The sequence below is a fragment of the Poeciliopsis prolifica genome, unplaced genomic scaffold (assembly GCF_027474105.1).
Source record: "Poeciliopsis prolifica strain line A6 unplaced genomic scaffold, Auburn_PproV2 SCAFFOLD034, whole genome shotgun sequence".
In the NCBI taxonomy this organism is placed as follows: domain Eukaryota; kingdom Metazoa; phylum Chordata; class Actinopteri; order Cyprinodontiformes; family Poeciliidae; genus Poeciliopsis; species Poeciliopsis prolifica.
In genome coordinates, this window is record NW_026562409.1 from 5,132,131 (window position 1) to 5,154,305 (window position 22,175).

Below are 22,175 nucleotides of genomic sequence, written 5' to 3' on the forward strand. Positions count from 1 at the left end.
ACCTCTACTTCATCCAGGTAATTCCCATGAAAATAAACATTTTCCTGACTGCTACTGTGGATGAGTCTTGATTCAGGGTAGGGGTAAGCTAACACAACCAAAAAAAAAAAAAACGGTGCTTTCTGCCAAGTTATTATTTCCAAACACTTGACATATGACATTAGCCTAAACGTTTTCAGTTTTAGACTCCATAGTGTCGAAAAGTTGCAGGATTGTTCTAATATATAGCAAGAAAAACAAAACAAAAACAAAAACCAAAACAAAACAAAACAAACAAAAAAAAAAAACAAAACTGTTGCTTCTTGCTCTATTCGAATAGAGCATCATGCGCTGTAAATAACTCCCCAACTTTTTCGCTTACAAAGTTGGCAAGTTTTTTCTCTTTTTGCGAGAAAAAAGAAGCACCATCACCAAAATTTGGCAGGTCAGAAAACTACAACTGGTGAAGCTCTAGTTTGGATAATTTTTCCCCCTTTGTTAAATGAATTTTTGTATTTACTCCTGTAATCTTTACTTAATATTTTAAAAAATTGCTTCATAATCTGAAACATTTAACTGTGACAAAAACAAAATTCAGAAAAGAGAGGCAACAATTTATCAAAACACTGCTAGTTGTGGGTTTGTTTAGCTTTTGGTTTAGAAGTTGAACACTTCCAAAGTTTGTTAAGTCTCAACCCTGCGACTGGGAATGAGAAATATCCAACAAAGCGTAACTTCTTAGGACAGACATGTGTGAAAACACCAGCATAACTCAACCCAAACCAACCAGCAACTTGCAAATTCCAAAAAGGTGAGTGAGGTAATTTGGTAAATAATGAGTACTTTGCTTAGCTAAGTTCCAGATTACCTGGCTCTGCATCTTGGTCTGCTGTTTGAGGCGGAGGTTCTCTGGAGTATCAGCCACACAGGTGAAATTTGTCTTGGGGTAGTGTCTGTAAAACAAAACATGGAGGACACCAGTGACTATCAATGAAGTTACCAGCTTCCACTCTGACACAGCAAGGCTCAAACCTCGTCTGCTAAGACAAAAACAGCATAAATCAAGCAGAGTGCAGACTGTGGCCCCAACGTGGAGACATTTGTTATTCAAGGTGGTACTGACGTTGAATTAGGAGCGCCTGTAGACAAAAAGCATGTCAGCTTTAACAATGGTTTGTCAGTGAGAGCCAAAGAAGCCTGAAAAAGCAGAAATACAAGAAAGAGGCTGAGATGGGAGGGGGGTGGAAACCTCAAGGTCCCAGAGTTTGGAGACAAGCCATAGCAGGTGTAGAAAAAGATTTTCAGAAACACAAAGCACAAGAATACACTCTCACACTTGTGGGCACGGTGCTATGGGGATAACAGGAAGACAAACAGCATGCAGCAGACACAGCAACGAGGTCAAACAGACAGTGTGAATGATGCTGTGGGCCCCTCCCTTCAATAGAGCATGAAGGAGACTTTTTCTTTTTAATGATTTTAGATACATCTTCCTTTCATTCAGAGAAAATATTGTCTGAAACACATGATTTAAGCAGTAAGTGCAGACTAGCTGCGTTTCCATTGACCCCATAATAGCAAAATTTGATGTTTCAAAAATAAATTTGCTTAATTGAAACATCAATTAAAAAGAAATCTCTCTTGTCTCAATACGTTTTCTTCTCTCGATAAGGCAATTTTTTTTGTCTGCATCAAAATTTTAAAATTCATTTCACAAAAACACATTGGAAACACTTTTTGTGTTGCACGAGTCAGATGATCAACAGCAGGATGTTACTACTGGTGGAAACCATGAAGAAAAAGGAAGTAATTGGAGAAGGATGGCACGGCTGTTCTTTAATGACTTATCGCATGAACAAACATTCACGTATGAATCTAATTGCGTTTCTTTTTTAATTGAAACAATTGTGAAATAGTATTTTTTTTGACATTAGCAGAATTTGGAAAAATTTCTGCACACATTTGGAATAGAAACGCAGCTACTGAATGCCGTGGGCAGAGGAAAAAACTTTAGGACTTCTCTCATAAGTTTCTTAAATAGGGAGTGGCTTGTGCGCAATACAATTTGCCAGAGTACTTTTTATTTCCACTAAGGCACATCAAGTATATATTCACAGAAAAAAACAATTCCAGTGAGTGTAAAAAAAACGATTCTGTATGTTCTTTGATTTCGTCACCATTCAGCTTTTATTCCTCACTGGCCATAGACTGCCTGAACTCCCATTAGTAGGCAGTATATGTGAGGCGTCAGACAGTGCTATTCTATAATGGAGGCTTTCAAGTAAATGCAACCCTGGGTCAACAAGTAATGGTGCCTGCCAGCTCATTCAGTCCTAAAGGCAGAAAACCACATGGTGCATGTCTAGTGGCAGACGAAAACCCCCAACAGTGGATCTAGCAGCTTATCTGGACTTCATTTCCCAGACTGCCTCAGGATACTCGCTGTCCCTAAAAATCTTTTGACGCTACCAATGCCTCTGGGTGGCCCACTTTGCCCACTCAACTAACTCAATGAGAATTTTCTCAATGCAATAACCATATTTGATGAATTGCTGACAAATTATTTGGGGGAAAAGCTTTACACCAAACTTAAGAATGAAAATACTTTACGCCTAGACATTCGATCTTTCTCTGCACCCATCTCTGCTCCCGTCTCTGCTCACGCTGGCCTTTTTATGGCAACCAGTTTAACTAAAGCAGCTGCTATCTGTGACATTCAGATGCAGCGGTTAGCAAAGCTAGTAGTTTCATTGTTCAAATATCTAATCATAGAAGCACAGACATTTTGTACACCATCACATCAGTATTTTATTCATTTATGATAAGAGTCTTGCAACTCTGTTTGCTAATCAGGTGACTTACTTAGACAACTGCTTGAATTGGATTCTGCGAGTAAATGAGGCCAAGTTATTGATTTTCAGCAATAAACACCAGACTTCAGAGTTCCAGTTGTAAATAAATGCAGTAAACATTCCCATCCACTTCACAATTACACCCAACTTTGAATTGGTATAGCACTGAATCTTGTAATAATACATTCAAATTTAGAAGTATGTGTGTTGAACTTTTGCAGGGTGTAGAAAATGACAAGAGCTTTTTAGATGATGTTAAACTCTCTGACCTTTTATTTCATAACGTCAGAGTTGTGGAAACTGATACAGCTACAGGACAGCAATTGCACCAACAATCTCAACCTCTGATCAAAGCTGACGATTGTAATATTTGTTAAATTTTCTCTGAAGCTGGGTGGGTCTAATTTATGATGAAAGGCTGCTTTTCATAAAGCGTCACAGTCGCTAAAAATCCCCTTCTTGTCAGAGGTAGTGGGTGTGAAGCTGAGCTCATAATCAACATCAGTGTTTCTCCCACATTTGATGCGTCTTTGGAGCCTCCAGTTGCACTTAGGGGCCAGTAAATACCTTACATTTGCAACATGCTTGGATATTAGAGTCATACCGTCAGATCTTGTAGCATTTCTCAGTGTGAACCAAAATTTTTTGTGTTTTCACATCTGGTTAACGGTACAACCAAGTTATAAGACCACTCATTTACCTGCCAGGCAGGACACTGGGTTAATAAGCTGCACACAGGAAACTGGTGCCAATACAAAGAGGAGTGATAAAAACAGAGGGGATGTGAGGATGGGGGATGAGGCGGGTTCATGCATGTGTAATCACAAACACAAGCGGCCTACTGTGCGGGAGGAGAGGCCTGTTTGCAGGGAGGAAACAGGAGATGATGCGGTCAGCTCGCCTCAGACCTGGAAAGGTTGTTACATGTCACTCAGCTGCAATATCTCATAATATTCAACTGGGTGGAAGAATGACGGGGAAGCAACACGGCAGGAAATGTAGAACTGGCTTTATCAGCTGCTACAAATTACAGGCAGGGCTGGCTGTTTTATGACCCTTCAGAGTGCACTTCATAATTCATAGACTGGACATTGAAAATGAAAAGTACCCAACAAAGACTTGAAAGTTGCAACAAAGTATGAGGAGCTGTTTATTAATAATAGACCACAAATGCTTTAATGTTGAGAACACAAAACCAAAAGCAATAAATCAACACATTAAATCAAAGTATGACAAACAATCGTGATTAATCGATTACTGTAATAATTGTCTAAGAATTTAGTAATTGACTAATGATTAATTGAAGTAAAAAAAACATATTAAGAGCAGTAAATGTGCAAAAAATTACTTACATTTTGCATTTAAGATAAAAACACTATCGGTAAATATGTTCTACCCAGAACTCCTCAAATGTTGTCACTCGGTTCAGATTTACTAGGTTACTGCTTTTTTGGCAATAATATTTTTATTTATTTATTTAAAAAGGAAGGTGTTTAAAAGAAAAAAACTTTCATCCAATTAATCATCAGAATAATTGATAGATGAATCAATTACAAAAAATAATCATTAGTTGAGGCCCTAAACTAAATTGATCCTCAGCTTAAGACTTTCAGTCATTAAGGTAATTTACAACCATTAGAGACCGAAGACCATCAGAGTTTTTCACACAGCCTATCGCCTTTCTCCGTCTCCCACAAGCCGCGGCGACTGCGTTATCTACCAAGGGAAGAAACGCTCAGGGAAGAGGGTGGGAATCCAGAAAAAACAAACAGCGTCTATATCAATTACCAAGGTCAAACATAATGGAGTAATGATAAAGTAGTTATCCCACAGGCGGACGGGAACAGAACGTAGCCTGCATTCCTTTCCTGGAGCTGCAGCCTCTTCAACTGATGATGTTTACTCTCACAAGGCTTATATTAAACAAACAGAGGGAGGCATAATAAGCAGACTCTGAAGGGCCTTGCAGAGAGAGATCAGGGGAGGAAGGAGGAAAAGTAAAATGAGACAATTTCTTTTATTTTTGGATGAGTGTGGAGTAGTTGACACCTGTTGGAATTTTACACTTTAATGTAAATCTAAAATTTTACATGTCCGATTAGGCTATTATGGCTACGGCACTGAAATTGACATATTTATGGCAACTAACTGATTAAAATATGCCAGCACAACTTAGAAAACCTAAGTTATGACTGAATTTTGTTTGCCCAATTCAGTTTTATGATGTGTGTATTGCATGCAAGCTCAGGATATGTGTATGCTGGGACAGTAACAGTTTCCAACTAGAGTATTCTCAAGTGTACACCAGTTCTGACTGAGTAACATGCAAATGAAGACAAAATTAGCTCCTGGGAAAACCACAGAGTCATCTACCTTGGAAACAACTCTCGAAATTCATGGAAGATTTTATTTGTTGGTTTGTTTTTAAATCTATTTTGTTCCTTCAACAGTATCGTTGGTATCTAAATGTGTGTGGTATGAAACTAGCACTTCCTGACAATCTTCCATTTGGATCTTTCCTTTTAACACTTACAGGCAGTTCTTCTGAAAGCTAACATTTTCTTAGAAAACATTGTCTATTTCTATGACTTGCTCATAGAAATACTAAGACACAGAAGTAAGTGACTCAAGAAACCTGAAGTTTCTGAGTTTAAGTTACAAAGCTTAATTAGTTTCTAAGCAGGTTCCTAAGATTTACTAAACTGCCGAAAATAAAAATTTTAAAATCTTTTGCACATAAGAATCTGAAAACTTTACAGAATGGATGGAAATAATCTGTAGTCATCGGATTTGCAGCTCTGACTGCGTGTTTACGGTTGTTGGCCTATTTTGGAAAGTTAAACATTAAACCTCGTTTGCATTCTTGTTTTTATCTGTGACTTCCCTCCATTTAGTGCCATCAATTATTTGGTCATAGCTTCCAGCATAGAAGCTTCCAGCATAGAAGCTCTGACCAGCTTCTATGCCCTTGAGGAAGAATGGAATGCCATCCACAAAGCACAATGTCTCCATACCATGCTTAAAGATTCAAATGCAGTGTTAATCTTAAATGGGTTTTTCTTTTATGGTTTCTTCTTAGCAGTGATTATCTTCCATTAAAGCCAGATTTCCAGAGCAGTGTCTACAGCTCCTCCAGAAATACCAAGGGCCTCTTGGCTGCTTCATTGAACAATGATCTCCTCGACCTGCCTGTTGGTTAAGGTGGGATGCCATGTTTTTGTACACCAACCTTTGATTAGTGGAATTAAGACAATTGTTTGAAATCAAAATGTCTCATTTTCTTTTTATTTCATAATCATTTACTACTTTGTGTCATCACAGACCATAGAAAATCATGTTAAAACAATCACTTTAATAGTAATTAATTCACTATTGAAATAATTGTCAGCTAATTCACTAATCAATTAATGATGAACTAGAGTACACAGACTCAAAAAAGGCCAAACATGAAGCAGTAATTAAGCCCAAACTGTTTAAAAATATATGTTCTGCATTAAGATTAAAAACATTTTTTTCTGTAAATATGTTCAACCCCTGAGTCATTAAGTACACTCTTCAAATTTTGTAAAAATCTATTAACCTTTTGTTTTTCAATTTGCTCATCCAGAAAATAAACAAATTAGTTCAAACAAATTAACAAATTAACAAACAAATAAACAAATTAATGTTAAGTCAAGCAGAAAGGGTTGGGCGTTTTACATGTTGATATTAGAACTTTTTTTAGCTGTACATGTTTCTTTTGCTACAAATGACCAAGTGTTCACTAAAGGAATGTTGTTTTTGCATTTTAAGCAATATAATGTTTATATTCTTATTAAAAGATTTTTTTTCATGTATTATGAAAAAAATACATGAATTTTTTTACGTATATATATATATATATATATATATATATATATATATATATATATATATATATATATATATATATATCAATAATCTTTTTTATATATATATTAAAAAAAGCCCAAACTGTTATATATTTTTATATATAAAATAAAATGAAGTGTTCTAATGAAAAATGAGAAGAATGTGCCAATTAATTTATCTAATTAATTGCCAGAATTAATTATTAGACACAGCCATAGGAAATACAATAAGTTTTTATGTTGTGATATGACAAAATATGAAAGAAAAAAAAAAATCTGTGGGTACTAACAGCTGTCACATATCAAGATGTTGAACTTGCAGCTAATCTTTGGCCTTGCACAAGAAGGCGAAAAAAAAGCTTCAAACCTGATTATCTCTTTAATTATTTATGACAGGAGAGAAGTCGCACATTCTACCACCAGCCACAAACTAGCACCAAAACACGAATGTCTAACTGGGCTCAAGCTGACAGTAAAAGGACAGCTCCTTATCAATTTCTCACTCAATAAAATGGCAGCTCAGCAAATGAGCTCGTCAGGACTCGAAGCAACGCCTCTTTTCCTCGCTCCCTCTCCGAACGTGCACACACTCTCCCGCTTTCACACCCGGGCTCAAGAGGAGGAGGAAGTTATTATTTGCAACATGAGAGGGGAGGGGATTCCATGGATTCCTGTTGGGAACTTCAGCATGTACTGAAGCATGAGGGAACATGCTAGTTTATAGAGTCCACCTCTGTCACTGTAGAGGAACTTTAGGAATTTCTTTTGTTGATACCGTTCTTCCCCATTGAGAAGGGGGAGGGAGGTAAGCACTTTCCCACACAGGCCTTCACTTTGAGGGGGAGCTGGAATATACACAGATAAATAGGAGAGGAGGAAGAGAGGGGCCGTAGTTGGGTTGCACCACTCGCACAAACATTTTAGTCCAATTTCAGAGCTAAATACAAATTAAATGGAGTCTTCAGGCTGAACCCCTTAAATGTAAAGCATGTGACATTCCCCTTTACATCCACAGAAAGATGATTTAGCTACAAAACTTACGCGTTGCAGTATGGTCTCTTGTCGAAGCCTTTGTAATTCTTCATGTTTAGGTCATTTTGCAGATCTCGCAGCTGAAGCATCCTTTATGCCAGTACTAAGAAAGAAAGACACAACGGGTGGAGATTTTAGTCAGGACAAATTTATTACAGGCATGATTTTATTGCAATGGGAAATGTACAACCATATTTATCCAGAGATTTTAATTGAAAAGCCCATTTTGTACCACCCAAATCAACTTATTAAACTTTACTGAATGTAGCTAGCATCTTGAAAGAAAGTGACCAAAATCCTGATCTTGCAACCAGATATAAATTTGCTCAGTGTTGCTCAAATTATTTCAGAAGTAGATGTCTTTTTTCTACAACAAATGTGCAAAACATATTGTGTTATGGAACTGCAATAACCAAACACATTTTTCTTTTGTTTTTTCTGAAAAAAAAGAAGTAAAAGTAAATATTTTAGTTACGTTTATTTTGTTGGTCAGAGTACTTTTGACTTTCACAATTTTTGCATGTGACAAAAAGTTTGGACAAACTTTTCTTAAGGGATTTAAACAGATGATTGACTTTCTATCCCTATTCCAGAAAAATGAGCAGCTTGAACTGTGTCACACGAAAGTGATGCAATCACTCTGGCTTTGAAAACTACTTAAGAAACCAACTTCCTCTTTGGTTAGCAACAAAAAGTTGGCTGCCAGTGGTGTGAGAACCAGTGAAACTGTATTTGATGAGAACATATCACAGTTTCCACATTAGAGTCTCAAGGTTCTGCATTTTTACTGTTAATGTCTTGTGAATTATATCAAAGATCTTCAATTCATCTTCATAGGAGCTTTTAAGCAATATATACACTATAGAGTGTTTTTCTCATCCCCTCTTCCCACCCTCACGCCCCATTTCCTGTTCTGGCGTTAGCTTAATCTGTAGCCTGTGGTCTCAAAGGGAGATTGAAGGAGAGGGAATTGGACAAACCCAAAAAGGAGGGAGGAGAGCATGAAAGTAAGGAGCTGGACAAAGCAAGAGGAAAAGCTGCAGCCACCAGAGGGTGGGTGCGAGAGAGGAAACGCCGGGGAGTGAAGCAATGATCTGATCCCGCTGTCATCGAAGAGAAGGAGGGAGGAGAGCGAAGACACGGAAAGAAAGAATAGGGCGAAAAGAAAGGGAGTGCTTATTAACATGGCCTTAGGGCACCCTGCCATCCGTCCCATTCTTTCTCCCACTCTTTATCGCTTTCTATTGCCCACACACAAAACGAGAATCCTCCGAACAGAAAAAGGCGCAAAAAGATTAATCAAAACAGCAGAAACATGAGACTGCAACAAACATTTCTGAATGTTTCTCAATCAAGCCAGAGACAAACCTAACATCCACTGACATTCATTTATAATGTAGCATGTGTCAAGGAAATATAGCCAGAAGAATGACTTTTCGACTTAGGTAGCCATGAGGTATGAATCGAATCACAAACCAAGAAGAAAAGACTCAATGGGAACGTCTTTGGACCACCCAGGATGGTCTCCACTGACAAATGGCAAGAATGTGCATATGTTTGTAGCTGCAAGCAAGCAATATTGTACCGGGACATAGAAGAGACAATGCTAACAGTGGAAACAAGGCCTTGGCTGTGATCTGGAAAGCTGTGATCCACAGCCAAACACACAGAGCCAAACCTTCAAGTCCAAACTCCTTAACCACCCGCACCCCAGCCAGGCCGGAGGGAGCTACAGATGAACATGCTACTCTCTGTTTCTTTTTCTTTGAAACAAATTGCTTTAAAAACACCAGGACGATTACATGCTGTCTGGATACAGTTTGTCTGTATGGCCATTTCAATGAGCAAAACAACAAATGGGTCACTTGAGGGACAAATGCACACCTATGTTGAATGAAACAGAGCATTTACTGTTCTCAGGAGAGTCACAGAGGCAGCCATGGACTTTGATATTCATGTCAGCCAGGTTAAACATTGACTTTAAGCCTAAATTAAAGCACAAATCTGAGGAAGTTAATTGTTAAGCAAACTAATTCTATGCCTTCCCTAACCTGTTAATCCACATTACAGGACAAGACGTGGCACCCTCCAACCAAGCATGACTGGGAAATAATGTTGCTCTCTGATGATAGGACAATGTTTTAACCTAACCATAACTTCTGAATTAATCATTAGAGGGCATACCTGAAAAAACACGTGCTGTAGTTGGAAGAGGTAAGGTGCTCCCACCGTCAGGTTGACAATTACAGGAATTTTTTTTTTCTTTTCACTTTTGGCCACAGACGATTGTAAAAACAATGTAATGGCCCCAAAAAAAGGGCTATTTCTTTTCCGGATATAATTTTATTTTCCTTAAAAGTCTCCATTTTGACACATGTAAAGTTGACATATTAGTGTCTGTTCAGATGGCACCAAAAGGAGAGGTCGGTATGAAATGTCTCAGGGTATATGCCTCCAGTTTTGTACCTGAAGAAATTTGCGAACACACCAAATAAAACTACAAACATATGGTTGATTTATTTGTGTGAATGAAACACTTTGGATCCCAAGACTCAGAAAACCACCCACGTAGTCAACATTTGCTTCTGAAGGCGACAAATCCGCTCAACCACCTCAGTGATCCAAGAACTAATGACACAAGAAGTGACTGGAATATATACAATATATTTTGCTTTAATTAATTTCCCATTAGATTATGTTTGGTTCTACTACATCTGATATGTACGGCCATTTTAATGACTTAAGTAAATGACTGGTAGAAATAAAATCAAACATGTTCGCATTCAAGTACATGCTGGTGCCATCATAATGACATTGTAATTGCCATTCTTGTTCATAAAAGGGTGAAACATGAACTTGCCTCACACTACTCCAGAAATGTGCATCTAAAATTTCTCCCATAACTCATCCATTGCGGAGTGAAAGCTTATATGTGTGCCACCTTTCCTGTTGTTACTATGCTGATTCATGACAACGTTCTTCAGAAAAATAAGTACAAATGACGTCTGCTTTTTCAGCCAACAGTAGAACAGCTTGTGCGATTTGCTTGTCACTCAGACATTGTAGGGCTGGCAGAGGTGGCATGGCAACAGTTCCCACAACGATCCAATAATGCACTCCTAAAACATTGTACTACTAACTGGAGGTCTCGTCATGCAAGACGTGGCCTGGAAGAGGGTGGAAATGTGCAAATTCTCAATTGAAGTATGTGGTACCCCACTAAAATAAGCTGATTCTTTTCAGCATCCAAGAATCAGCCTTTACCCTTTGACCTGTTCGGTTGCAGACATATACTGAGCAGTTAATGCTGCAGTATGCAACTGTAAAAATACATATCATTTTACATATATGCTGAAACCCTCACTATATCATGACAGTATAATATGAGACAGATAATCTCTGAAAAAAAAAAGCAACAGCCAATCACAGCCAGGAGGTGAGTGTTAGCACTGTGAATCACCCTCTGTCTCATCCTCCTCCATTTCCCCGCTGCTACGCTGCAGCTAGCAGATTATGTTGTGGATGCTCAGGCTAGTAATAATAGCTACCTATGACTGTGGATACACAGTTTTCTGTAACGTTAGGTTACATTAGCACATTTAGCAGCAAGTACACGAGGTTGATTGACAGTGCTAAGACCATTCTCCTGGCTCAGACTGGTTATTTTTGACTAGGAGTATCAGACAGCAATAGTAGCTTAGAGAGGATGTTTTTACATATTATCTGTAATATTATACTGTCACAACAGTGACAGATGTGTAAAAAACATTCAAAAAAGTTACATCATGCACCTATAAGCTTGAGACTCTGATTAATAGCTGTGGCTTAATCAGTGAGCCTGCCCACATCGTTTTTCCTAGTTTGGTTATAATTCAAAGCAGTTGGGGAAATATTATGCATTACCTGATTTTGATCAGGCTGACATGTCAGAAACTGCACAGGCTTCAACATGTCAGACTGTGTGAGCTCAGTAAAATAAAATCCTGAGATAAGCTTCTGTCACACAGTATGATGCAAGATGCCATTTTGCAGTAATAGTTGGTGCAGCAGAATCAAATCAGAAATATAAGATACTAGTCCAGGAATGATTGAACAGCAGGTTGAAGGTGTTGAAGCTTTTCCAGACCCAAATTTTCTGAGAGTTTCTCACTTTTACACCAAATTTCAATTTCAATTTATAAGCCACATTTCTACAGAGGTCAAGCTTCACAGAGTAGCTAGAAAATACTTTTACTTCGCATACATTTCCAGATTCTTCCAAACAGCATAGAAATCCTGTTAGACATAGAAAAGAGAGACAATGTAGAGGGAATATCAAAGTAGTCATGACTGGACGACATGGGAAGAAGTCACATTTTGGCAATTTAGCATTCTCTTTAGTTGTGAGAATGCTAAAATGGCGATCAGAGTATCTTGTCACACTGAATGACCACAGACTCTAGATCACAACTCATTTTCTCAAGTACCATGTACAACAATCCGGTCTGAAAGAGCTGACCAGGTTCAGACAGTTGACTTAGGTGATTTAGGAACAATTCTCATAAAACACTTAACATATTAATCCCCTGAGCTGCTATACAAGTTAGCCACAGCCCACTGTCTTATGAAGGGTGGAGTGATACACTCATTTCAAGGGTGGGATGTACTGTTTACAGGTGTTTTGTAATGCTTCAGCTGTTAATTGTGTATTCTATGACTGTATTTTTTGTGTTTTTATGATGCAAAGTACCTTAAACTTCCTGGTTGCTGAAATATGATATACAAATAAACTTGACTTTGTAGTTTTTCAAGAAAAACCTGCTGGGATGGATCAAGGTCCCACACAAATAATTTGTCACTAATGCACATTTGATATGTTAAATGTTGTTTTAAAGCTAATTTGTGAAAAATATCACAAATTAAAAAAATCTTCCTTAGTGATTTTTAAATGAGATATGCTTGCCTGTTTGGGTTTATACTAAACCTGCACGTTGATCCAATATAATTCAAAGTGCTTTCCACTGAAACATCCACGACGTTTTAACGCCATGCATGAACATGGGCTAATTCCAACCACTCCCCAGACACTCTGCATTGTCTGTTAATGATGTGCTCATTGTGAGAGTTACACAAGAGGGAACAAACAAAGCTGTGGAAATAAATGTGTGTCAGAGGGGCCGTCCAGCTGTTAGCCTTGTCTGGTTCCCGGAAAACCTTGTTCTGTAGTGCCAAGGCAGGATCTGACAGTCAGCTGGAAAAATGAGGACACTGCAGAGATGGAGCCCTAGAAATGAAATACTCAAAAAAAACTGACATCTCTGTCTGCCAGCAGCTCAAGGGCAAATGTGTATGCACATAAAACACGCAATTGTACATGTGTGCAGGGCTGGATGTGGGCTAAATGTCTCGATGTGAGAGATGTGTGTGTGTCAATGAGGGTTCTAGCCTCCAGACAGGAGAACATGTTCACTCAGCATTGGTCAAGTCAAGTAGTTTAGGAGGAGGCAGAATCTCAAATATACCAGCAAAAATAATCAAATAAAAAAAATGGATTCAAAAGAATCAATTTCACGGTATAATTTAAAAATTAGGAGTTAAATTTATGATTGTTCTCACTGTACAAACAAATCATTCTATACTGTTTAGGACAGAATGTTTTGTGCAAACTAATATGGCCATTTAATCATCTTTAAAACATCTTAGAATTATATACCTGTGGTCATAAATTTAGCCAGAAGGACCATATTTTGAGAGATATGCCAAAAAAAATCTATTGCTCTCTTTTGGAAAAGAACAGATAGTTCAAGTGTTATATCAAACAAGTGTAAGCAGCTTTCCCCCTGGAAAGAACAACATGCATACAGAAAGGAAAGTAAGAGAAATTTGAGATAATGTGGACTTCATTTTATTTGTCAAAAATCTATAAAATCCTGTTTTTTAAAAACATTTGAAACAAGTACATGAAAGTCTGTATAAATAAATTATTAAAATTGTAGAAGCCATTATTGAGAGGCAGTTATCATGCACTGAAAATCTCATGGAGTGATGCGTGAAGTTTCAGGCGTTAAGTGCGGCCCATCTTCTGGTGTTAACCACTTCCTGGGTCCCCGTGTGATGCAAAATTTAATTTGAGAGCAGTGTTGTGCTGGTATGCCTAAAGCCTTGCACATCTGGACAGTACTAAAAATTATAATGAAACAACTCATTACTGAATGCAAGTTAATTAAAACTCAATGCCACTATTTTTGTTTCAACCCATGGCATTGTGGCTCAGCTGCAGGCAGACAGTGATTTTCACAGACTTGCTGGAATTGAGGTGAAAATTTACTTTTCTGACTTTTCCTTCCAGATTTTAAAAGTGCAATAATGTTTGCATCCTTACACAACAGTAAAGATGTCAAAAGTATGTCCCAGCAAAACATAAAAGAGGAACATAATTAAAGATCTTTCTTGTCTTGCTGTAAATCAAGCACATAATAACCCTGTCATGGCTGCAAATGTCTCTTTGCAATGTGAAACCATAGTTTCACTGGTATAAACTATGCAGTAAATAAAACCCAATATGTAAAGTGGTTCCTTCTTCCTGATCATACACACCTGGCCACTCAGTGAAGCCGATGCCACTGAAATTTTTGATGTGGTTGGAGACATCGGAGGAATGTGACTGGTGGTTACTAAAGATGCCTCACCTTTGTGGCATTTAGACAACGTGACTCAGCTCTCAAAATAACCTGACTAAATAGGCTGCCATTCCTAAGACGAGGAACAAAACATTCGAGAAAGCCTGATTCAGGTCTAGAAGCACTGGCAGTTAAAAACGTAAGTCAGATTTTTTTTTTTTTAAGATATTTTTAAAATTTGGGATGTAGGACATATTGTTTTTCAAACAGTAAAGACTGTACAAGATGAATATGCTTTGACCTTTAACCCTTCCTCACTGCAGTTTCCTGTGATTGAGCAGAAGCAACACAATGGACACTCAAATCTTACAGGAAAATCCTACAGTGGCACCCAAACAAAGCAACCACATTGTTAAATAACCTAAAAATGGCTTCGTCATAAAATGGGAGATAGAGTATTATGTTAAGCCCTGAGCCATTTTATTGCTTACGATACAGTAGCACTCCAGGCTCTCTGGAGGTCTTTCAAGATATTAAAGAACAAAATGTATATAAATAAAAAGGAAAACTAGTGTGTCCACACATTATTTCTTCCTACAAAAATGCATTTTTACACAAGTCACTGTTACAAGATGATTTCTGTAGATATCTCTATAAAAATAGCATAGACAACTTGGGTGATCTGGCGACAGTTTAAAAAAAGATCCTCAATGGTTATTGTAGCAAGCTGCTTAGAGAAAATACGTTTTTATTTCTAGCAATGCAATCTTTAACCTTATGCAACATTTAGTCTTATGCAACCGAAAACAGAAACAGGTGCTGGTCATGTTACTTGACTTGGAGCTGCCTGGAATAGATCATTTTGTATTTCCCAAAAATGATCTGATGATGTTGTAGAATAACTTTAATAAACTTTAATAACTTTAACAATTTTATTTATTCACTGTTAAAAAATATATAATAAAGATCGATCTAATCTCATACTTTTGAAGAGTGAGCTTACCCAACTAGAAATCAAATATTTTATATTTATTTGTATCCGTGTGAAATTCATATTTAATGGTAACGAGGTGTGGTACAAAAATCGTTTTGTTGCCATTTATCCCAATAAATCATGAAACCTGAACTAAATGGTAACAGAATGCATTGTAAAAGCCAATGGAAAATAATTACCTAAAGGTTTAGAAATAAGCAAACAGCAATTTTAATATTTCTTATTTGTTATGTGTGGGGATAAAATTATTATGTAGTTTATGTGCAAGAGTGAATAACTCTGAATCAAAATAAGTAAAAAAATTAAATAAATTCTGTTTAAGTACCGAAAAAGACATTCAAATCCAAATTTGGCTAACCTGAGGCATAGGTTGACCATCTGAACTTGCAAAGTATGTGATTAATGGTTGCATAAAAGCCAATCAGCAGTGCTGAAAAAAAGATCTAACTGTTGCAACAACTACCCAAAGCCAAGAAACAGCAGCACACCTCTTTTGCGAGAAAATCCACATGAGGAAGGAAAGCACAAGCCAGTTTCACAAACTATTTATAGACCTTTGAACAAGCAGCAGGTTAACCGTCCAACAAGAGAGTAACCACCCAATGGCCTATATATCAAATTAGACTATTAATAAAATGTGCAAAAGATCTGGAACAGAGCTGTGTAATCTGCAGGCCAGTTTAGAAAAAATATGCAGTAACAGGAGATACAGTAAGAGTGGAAGAAAAGCTTTGCACTAATGTTTTTGTTTAAAAATAAAATCTATTAGTTCATCTTAAAAGTAGATAACTGGGACACATCACTTTGCTCACACAGCAATTTCTCTGTTACACATCTCATTGGCTAGACTTCAAAGCCACAAAACTGACAGGCATGCTCCAGATAAATGAGCTAAATATGTTCTTAACTTCATGCAACAAGCTGGTATGTTAAGCCCCAAATGAAAGCAAAATGAGACAGAGAACCAGTTGTAAAAAAGAGCCCTGGCTAAAGTTTACTTCCCATCTTTACCTGCTGCAACTACAGGAATCCAGACAAAAGATCTGGTTGTTCACCTCCTGCTACAGAAGGTGAAAATGGTCAGAACCAGAGCACAAGCGAAAGAACATTGAGCTACTCCACATGTACACCTGGAACGATGGAAAAATACTCGGATCAGCCTTGAATGGTTTAAAACAAAGATGGAAGTGTGTGCAGTTTTGAGAAGAAAAAAAAAAGTGGGGAGTCTGACACAGAATGGCAGAAAACGTCAACATACGGAAAGCTGGCTTGCTTTGCTGGGATCAGAGCAGAGAGATGGCACTGCAGGCCTGGAGCAGAGCATGCTACATGGGAGTGTCTGTCTGCTGGAATGCATTCTGCTTTGGGCCGGATTCCACAGCGCATTCAGACTGCACTTGTGGCAATTTGATTTCTATCAATCTAAGCTTTGTAACAAACCAACTTTACTTATCTGGAGATGTCTGATCCGCCCTATAATATGGGATGGCTGCGGGTACGGAAGGCTTCTGAGGTAAATCAATTCCAGTTGAAAGCACAATGAGAAAATACCATTCATGTCCGTTCTGCAGAAGAGCGATGCAGCCAGTCTGGGGATTATGTTACTTTAGATAAAGTGCTTTGTGAGCTTTTTCCATCACCTTCTTTTATCTGTCAACCCTGACAGATAAGCAGATTTTAACAGTGGTTGATTTTCTCAAGACTTTGAACCATTCATTGCACAAAATATCTAATTGGTCGACTAAAATATCCTTGCCACCTGACAGATTTCTCCTGTTTCTACTTATTTGTCACCTAAATGCTTCTGAACATATATTAATATCCAATTTGATTTTATCTAAAGGGGCAGTATTATGTAAAAGACTTTCTTTGAACTATAAATGTTATTTTCTCATCAAAAACACCTGGAGTTTTGTTTTAATTCAAGCATGTTTGAGAAATACTTTTATCTCTGTAGCAACCATTCAGCAGTGAAAAACACCTTGGTGGACCAAGCTCCTCCTTCGAGACACAGCCCTCCTCCCGAATCAGCTCCTTCAGACTAGCCAGTAACAATTAGCAAACACCTGTTGAAACTGCAAGTCAGCTGAACTCATAAAGCTATTTCTCAGTGCAACGTTGGTAAAAACATTGTTAAAGGCTTAATAGCAGCACCGTGTTGTGAGAAGGGGTTTTAAGGAGAGAGGCCCAATTTCCATGGGTTAAATTATGAAGTCAAATTTGATACAGCATTTTTATGACAACTGAAAGTTACACATTTTTGATTAATTGTGCTGTAAAATGATGCTTGATGCCTGGAAAAAACATAATATTGTCCTTTAATAGGAGAAATAATACAAACCAACTCTAGGCTTCTGTGAAATAATATTCTCCTTTATTTTAAAATCAAATAATTATGATTCACCACATATTTTTAGAAAGTTCCATTTCACAAACCAGAACCTGACAAGATTACTGGGAGACATGTACAATCAGAAAATCCTTTCATTAGAAATAACACTAAAACTAAAAAAATTCATCAGTAGATAAAAAAACAAAGACTTCCATCAGTCATGATGGAAACATTAGAAATGACAAATCCATTTCTAATGTTTTTGGATCCCAGCTAACCACAAGAAGACTCATCCAGAACAACCAACATCTAGACTCCCAAAAGTCTCAGTTAAAAGAACTGTTCATCATTCAATTATAAAAATGGCAGAAATGGGATCTTTCCAGGGCCAAAACCACTGGAAAGGCCCATCTTACGTCCACCAATAAACATATTGATCATCTGAAACTTTATAGAAAATATTCTATGGAGTGTCAAGACTAAAGTGGCTATTTTTGAAAGGGTGCATCTAGTATATTAAAGCCTTTCAGAAAAATATCATCATACTCAGAGTCAAACATGGTGGTGGTCTGATGGGCTGGGGCTCTTTAGGATCAGGACAACTCTCACAATTAATGGAACCAGTGATTCTGTCCTCCACCAGAAAGTCAGGAAGGAAAATGTCTGGCTATCAGTTGGTGATACTACACAACTTAATTTTGAGTTAACAGGACATTGGGGAAAAGCACAGTACTCAGATTGGACCACATTGGTTTACAAAGCTGTAGTCATTATTTCAAATCTGCTTTTTGTATTTATGCAGCTTACCCTGAATAAATACAAAATACAAAGATATCAAACTTTGTTTAATTTGAAACATCTAAGCATGAAAAAAAACATTTTTTTTCCAAGCAGTGAATGTAGTAAGGCTTATATTGGAAATTTTGTAAATAATTGATAATCAAGTGATGAGACCGAGAAACCAGCTAGTGATGTAATTAAAACCCAACATCAGTTCCATGAACACATTTTTTCTTTTTAAAAACCTGCATCATTCTGTCAAGAAATGATCGTCATCACTGTAATTATCACGACCTGCTTAGCAGAATACTTCCACAGAATGTAACTTCAGTTATGCTAATGAGGCTTTGAATAACCGACCACTATTCCTTGAGGTCAGATCCACCGATTCAACTTTTGCTTTTAAGACTGTGACACATAGAGAAAACAAGGATACTTTAACTTTTGGGAATAGTTTTGAATTTGATTTTAAAAAAATATATATTTTTTTAAAACCTCACTTGTTTCATCACCTGTGACAAACCTAAAATTTTTAGTTTTGCATCACTTAAGGAACAACAATCAGAACTAACTGATGCATGTCTAAATGTAACCGATGCAGCTTATTTTAAGTTAAATATGTCTTTAAAACAGCAAATTATATGTAATGGATAAATTTATGACAAATCACATTTTCACAATACAAGAACATATCTTGATTAAAAGAAAAGTTTAAGTCCCAATCACCAACCCCTGTAAGAGAGATGTTGAAATGCATATTCAAAGCAAAGAGACCCCACCCAGATGAGTACAGCAGGGACTGAGCACGAGTGATTTCAGCGTCTTGTACAGTTAAATAGTTGCAAAACTCTTTAACTTGAATTTAATTGGGTTTTTTTTTTTTTTGCCCAGCCATGTTTTTCTACGAGTTAAGAGACAAAACAGGAACAAGACTTGCACCATTAACACTTCCTTTAGTTGTTCCACGACTGCCAATGTCTGACCTCGACAGAGTCATGGTGGGGAAAATTGATGAGATTACCCCCTGATCTGAGATTAGCGGTGTGTTTTGAGTGAATCCGAACGAGTAAACTCATCAAGTAATCCCCGATTTGAGATTAGCCGGTGAAACTGAGACAATCCGCGCTACCTGGGAGGAGTTCAGGACACGGAAACAAACGTGTTCGGTCGTGGATAAAGTGCTGTATTGTTCAGAAACTGGATGGAAATATCTCCACCTGAGGGGATTTGTGTGCGAGGGTAAAAACGTACGATATAATGAATAAAAACGCCCTGTTTGAAGGCAGTGGTGCGTTTTGTCGTTTCGGGCCCAGACGAGGCTCGGTTGTCGGGAGCACATCGAACCTCGCTTGCGGGCAAATAAACACCTTAATCCAAATTAATACACAAAACCAACACAAAAGGAGCACTTGATAAACCAGGATGGGCACTATTTCCCTTTTCGACCACGTTGTGGTGCCACCGCATTCCCAGACGCTGGCTAGCTGCTAGCTTGCTAACGTCGACGTACCTGTTCCTCTTGGGCTCTTCAGTTCAGTTCATTCACCGAAACACGCGAACGCTTTCGCTTTTAGCAAGGCAGAAGCAAACCCAGATAGGGTCCAAAACAACTCAACCGGGTTTCTTTTATTCCCCTAAATAAAAAAAAGAAGAAAAAACAAAGATATTTCGAGCTCTTACCTTGTCCAGACAGTTCACTTTTTCCGTGGGGTAAACGACTTGATTACATCTGCCACACAACGGATTCATGTTGGAGGAAACGCTCTTCTAGCTAGTTAGCAGACAATCCGGCGATGATAAGGGACAAAAGTGGCAGCGTGCTGTCGAGTGTTCGCTTTGAAACACCAGCTACAGAAGTCGGTCGGGATCGGCGGCTGACCAAAACCAGAATCTAGTTGTCTGTAGTAAAGGAGATTGTTGTTGTAGCCGCACAGCTGGCTGTCAGTCTACTAACCAGACACGGAAAGCACGCTCCCGACGTCCTCCTCTCCTTCCTTACAACGCGCGTGTCCGTGCAGAGAAGGGGGGGTTGGGGGGGGGGGGGAGGTATACAATGTGGGCTTTTTTCGCACCTAAATTTTTATTGAATGAGTAATTACTCCTCAGATGACTTAATGGGAAATGTATTATTGAAAATATCCATCCACCAACTACTGCAAACCAGTGCTGCAACCCAGTATTTAGTGATGTCTGATCGAGCCCAGTGCACCTCCTGTTTGTCCTATCTATGCTCCATCTGTTCTTGCATAGCAAACTAATGCAGTCATCTTTCAGATTTTGGGACTCCACCAATTCAGTGCTCCTAAATCACATTTTACACATCTGCCACGTTCACTGCATGTCCTACTTCATGTCCAGGTGAAACAATTGTATAGGGCGACACCTGCTGGCAAACGCCATAGCAAACAATTTCATCCATTCATGTTTCCATGCACGGAAAACATAGAAAAACACAATCATGTAGAAAAAACAAATGAATTTAACGCGCATGGTTAGGCTTTGGACTCTATATTAGGAGTTTGGACCTATTTATAACATTTTATTCAGCAAAATAGCACTGTCTTTCTGTTTCAACAAACTAAAAGGTAAGCTAAATGACTCTGGGACTACATGATGTAATTCAAAGCTGTATTTTTTTAAAAATAGTGAGCTTTAGACTCTTTCTTACCATTGTGTTCACACAGTTGTAAGATGAAGGTGTAATGATTTGATGTGTTTACAATATTTAAATATTACTACAAATTCTTGCAGCAATTTTTTTTATATATGAAGGCTGAAACACTTCTTCCTTACTTGAATGTTCTTGTGTTTTTCCCATTTTGAAGCAGGCCTCTGTCACACAATATTTAGGCCTCAGGGAAACAGGAAGTCACTGTTTATTATTTGGACATTTCCAGTCAACTTAATAAGATGAGGAGAAAAAATAAAGGGGTCTTATTGTGAAACAGTTCTAGTAGGACAGTATCAAACAGTAAAACGGAACAGAAGGTTAAAAAACATGTAGCAAAACCCTATTTTTTAACTATTTTTCTCTGGTCTTTTCAATCACAGTTATCAATTAAAACATATTTCATTCAGCTATTTGCAGTGTGTCATATGGAAAACTATTTCCATTTTTCTGACCCGTTGGGAATCGTCATCGTTCTTCAGGAGAAATGTACTAACCTTCACAAAACATCTCCTGAGATTAAATTACACACAAGAAAACTCTCTTTATTGATTTTAATGACTTCTAAATTGGTTTAAATGGACTTTATAAAGAGGAATCAGAAAAAAATTAGGGTAATTACAAATTCACACCACACTTCTCTCACCTTTATCTACAAAAAATAAAAACAAATTAAATTTGCACTGTTCAACATGCTCAAGATTTTGTGAGAACATTCAGTTCAAGGCACAAGAAACTAAAACTTCCTTTTTTCCATTTCTTTATTGAATCAAAGTGCTTCAAAGTAAAACTTCAAAGTAAAACTTCAATTTAAAATGTAGATGGTTGCACAGATTTGCACATTTCAACATGGCCCAGCTTCAACGATGCTGTATTTTTCATGACCTTCTCCCTCCACTTCTGTGTATCCAGGCTGCTGATTTTGGAACTTCATGGATGGCCAGTAGCTTTTGCGTCTCTGGCAATATTTAATGGAAAATATAATATTAACATAAGAAGGATGTTAGAATTTATTTGAATTATATGTGTGGTGTACCTGGATGAGGTAGAGCGGTGATAAGCCAGTGGGA

The 22,175-nt window shown here is 37.7% G+C and overlaps 1 protein-coding gene across 1 annotated transcript in view; it reads right to left on the bottom strand.

The window, feature by feature from the left end:
* The window catches only part of LOC129374031 (LIM and SH3 domain protein 1-like), a 32,547-nt gene extending 12,114 nt beyond the window's left edge, over window positions 1-20,433 (bottom strand). Inside the window, 4 exon segments of the mRNA XM_055052221.1 lie at window positions 848-932; window positions 7,742-7,793; window positions 7,796-7,835; window positions 20,118-20,433. Coding sequence (XP_054908196.1) covers window positions 848-932; window positions 7,742-7,793; window positions 7,796-7,835; window positions 20,118-20,186 — 246 coding nt within the window. The 5' untranslated portion in view covers window positions 20,187-20,433.
* Window positions 20,434-22,175: the final 1,742 nt, after the last annotated feature.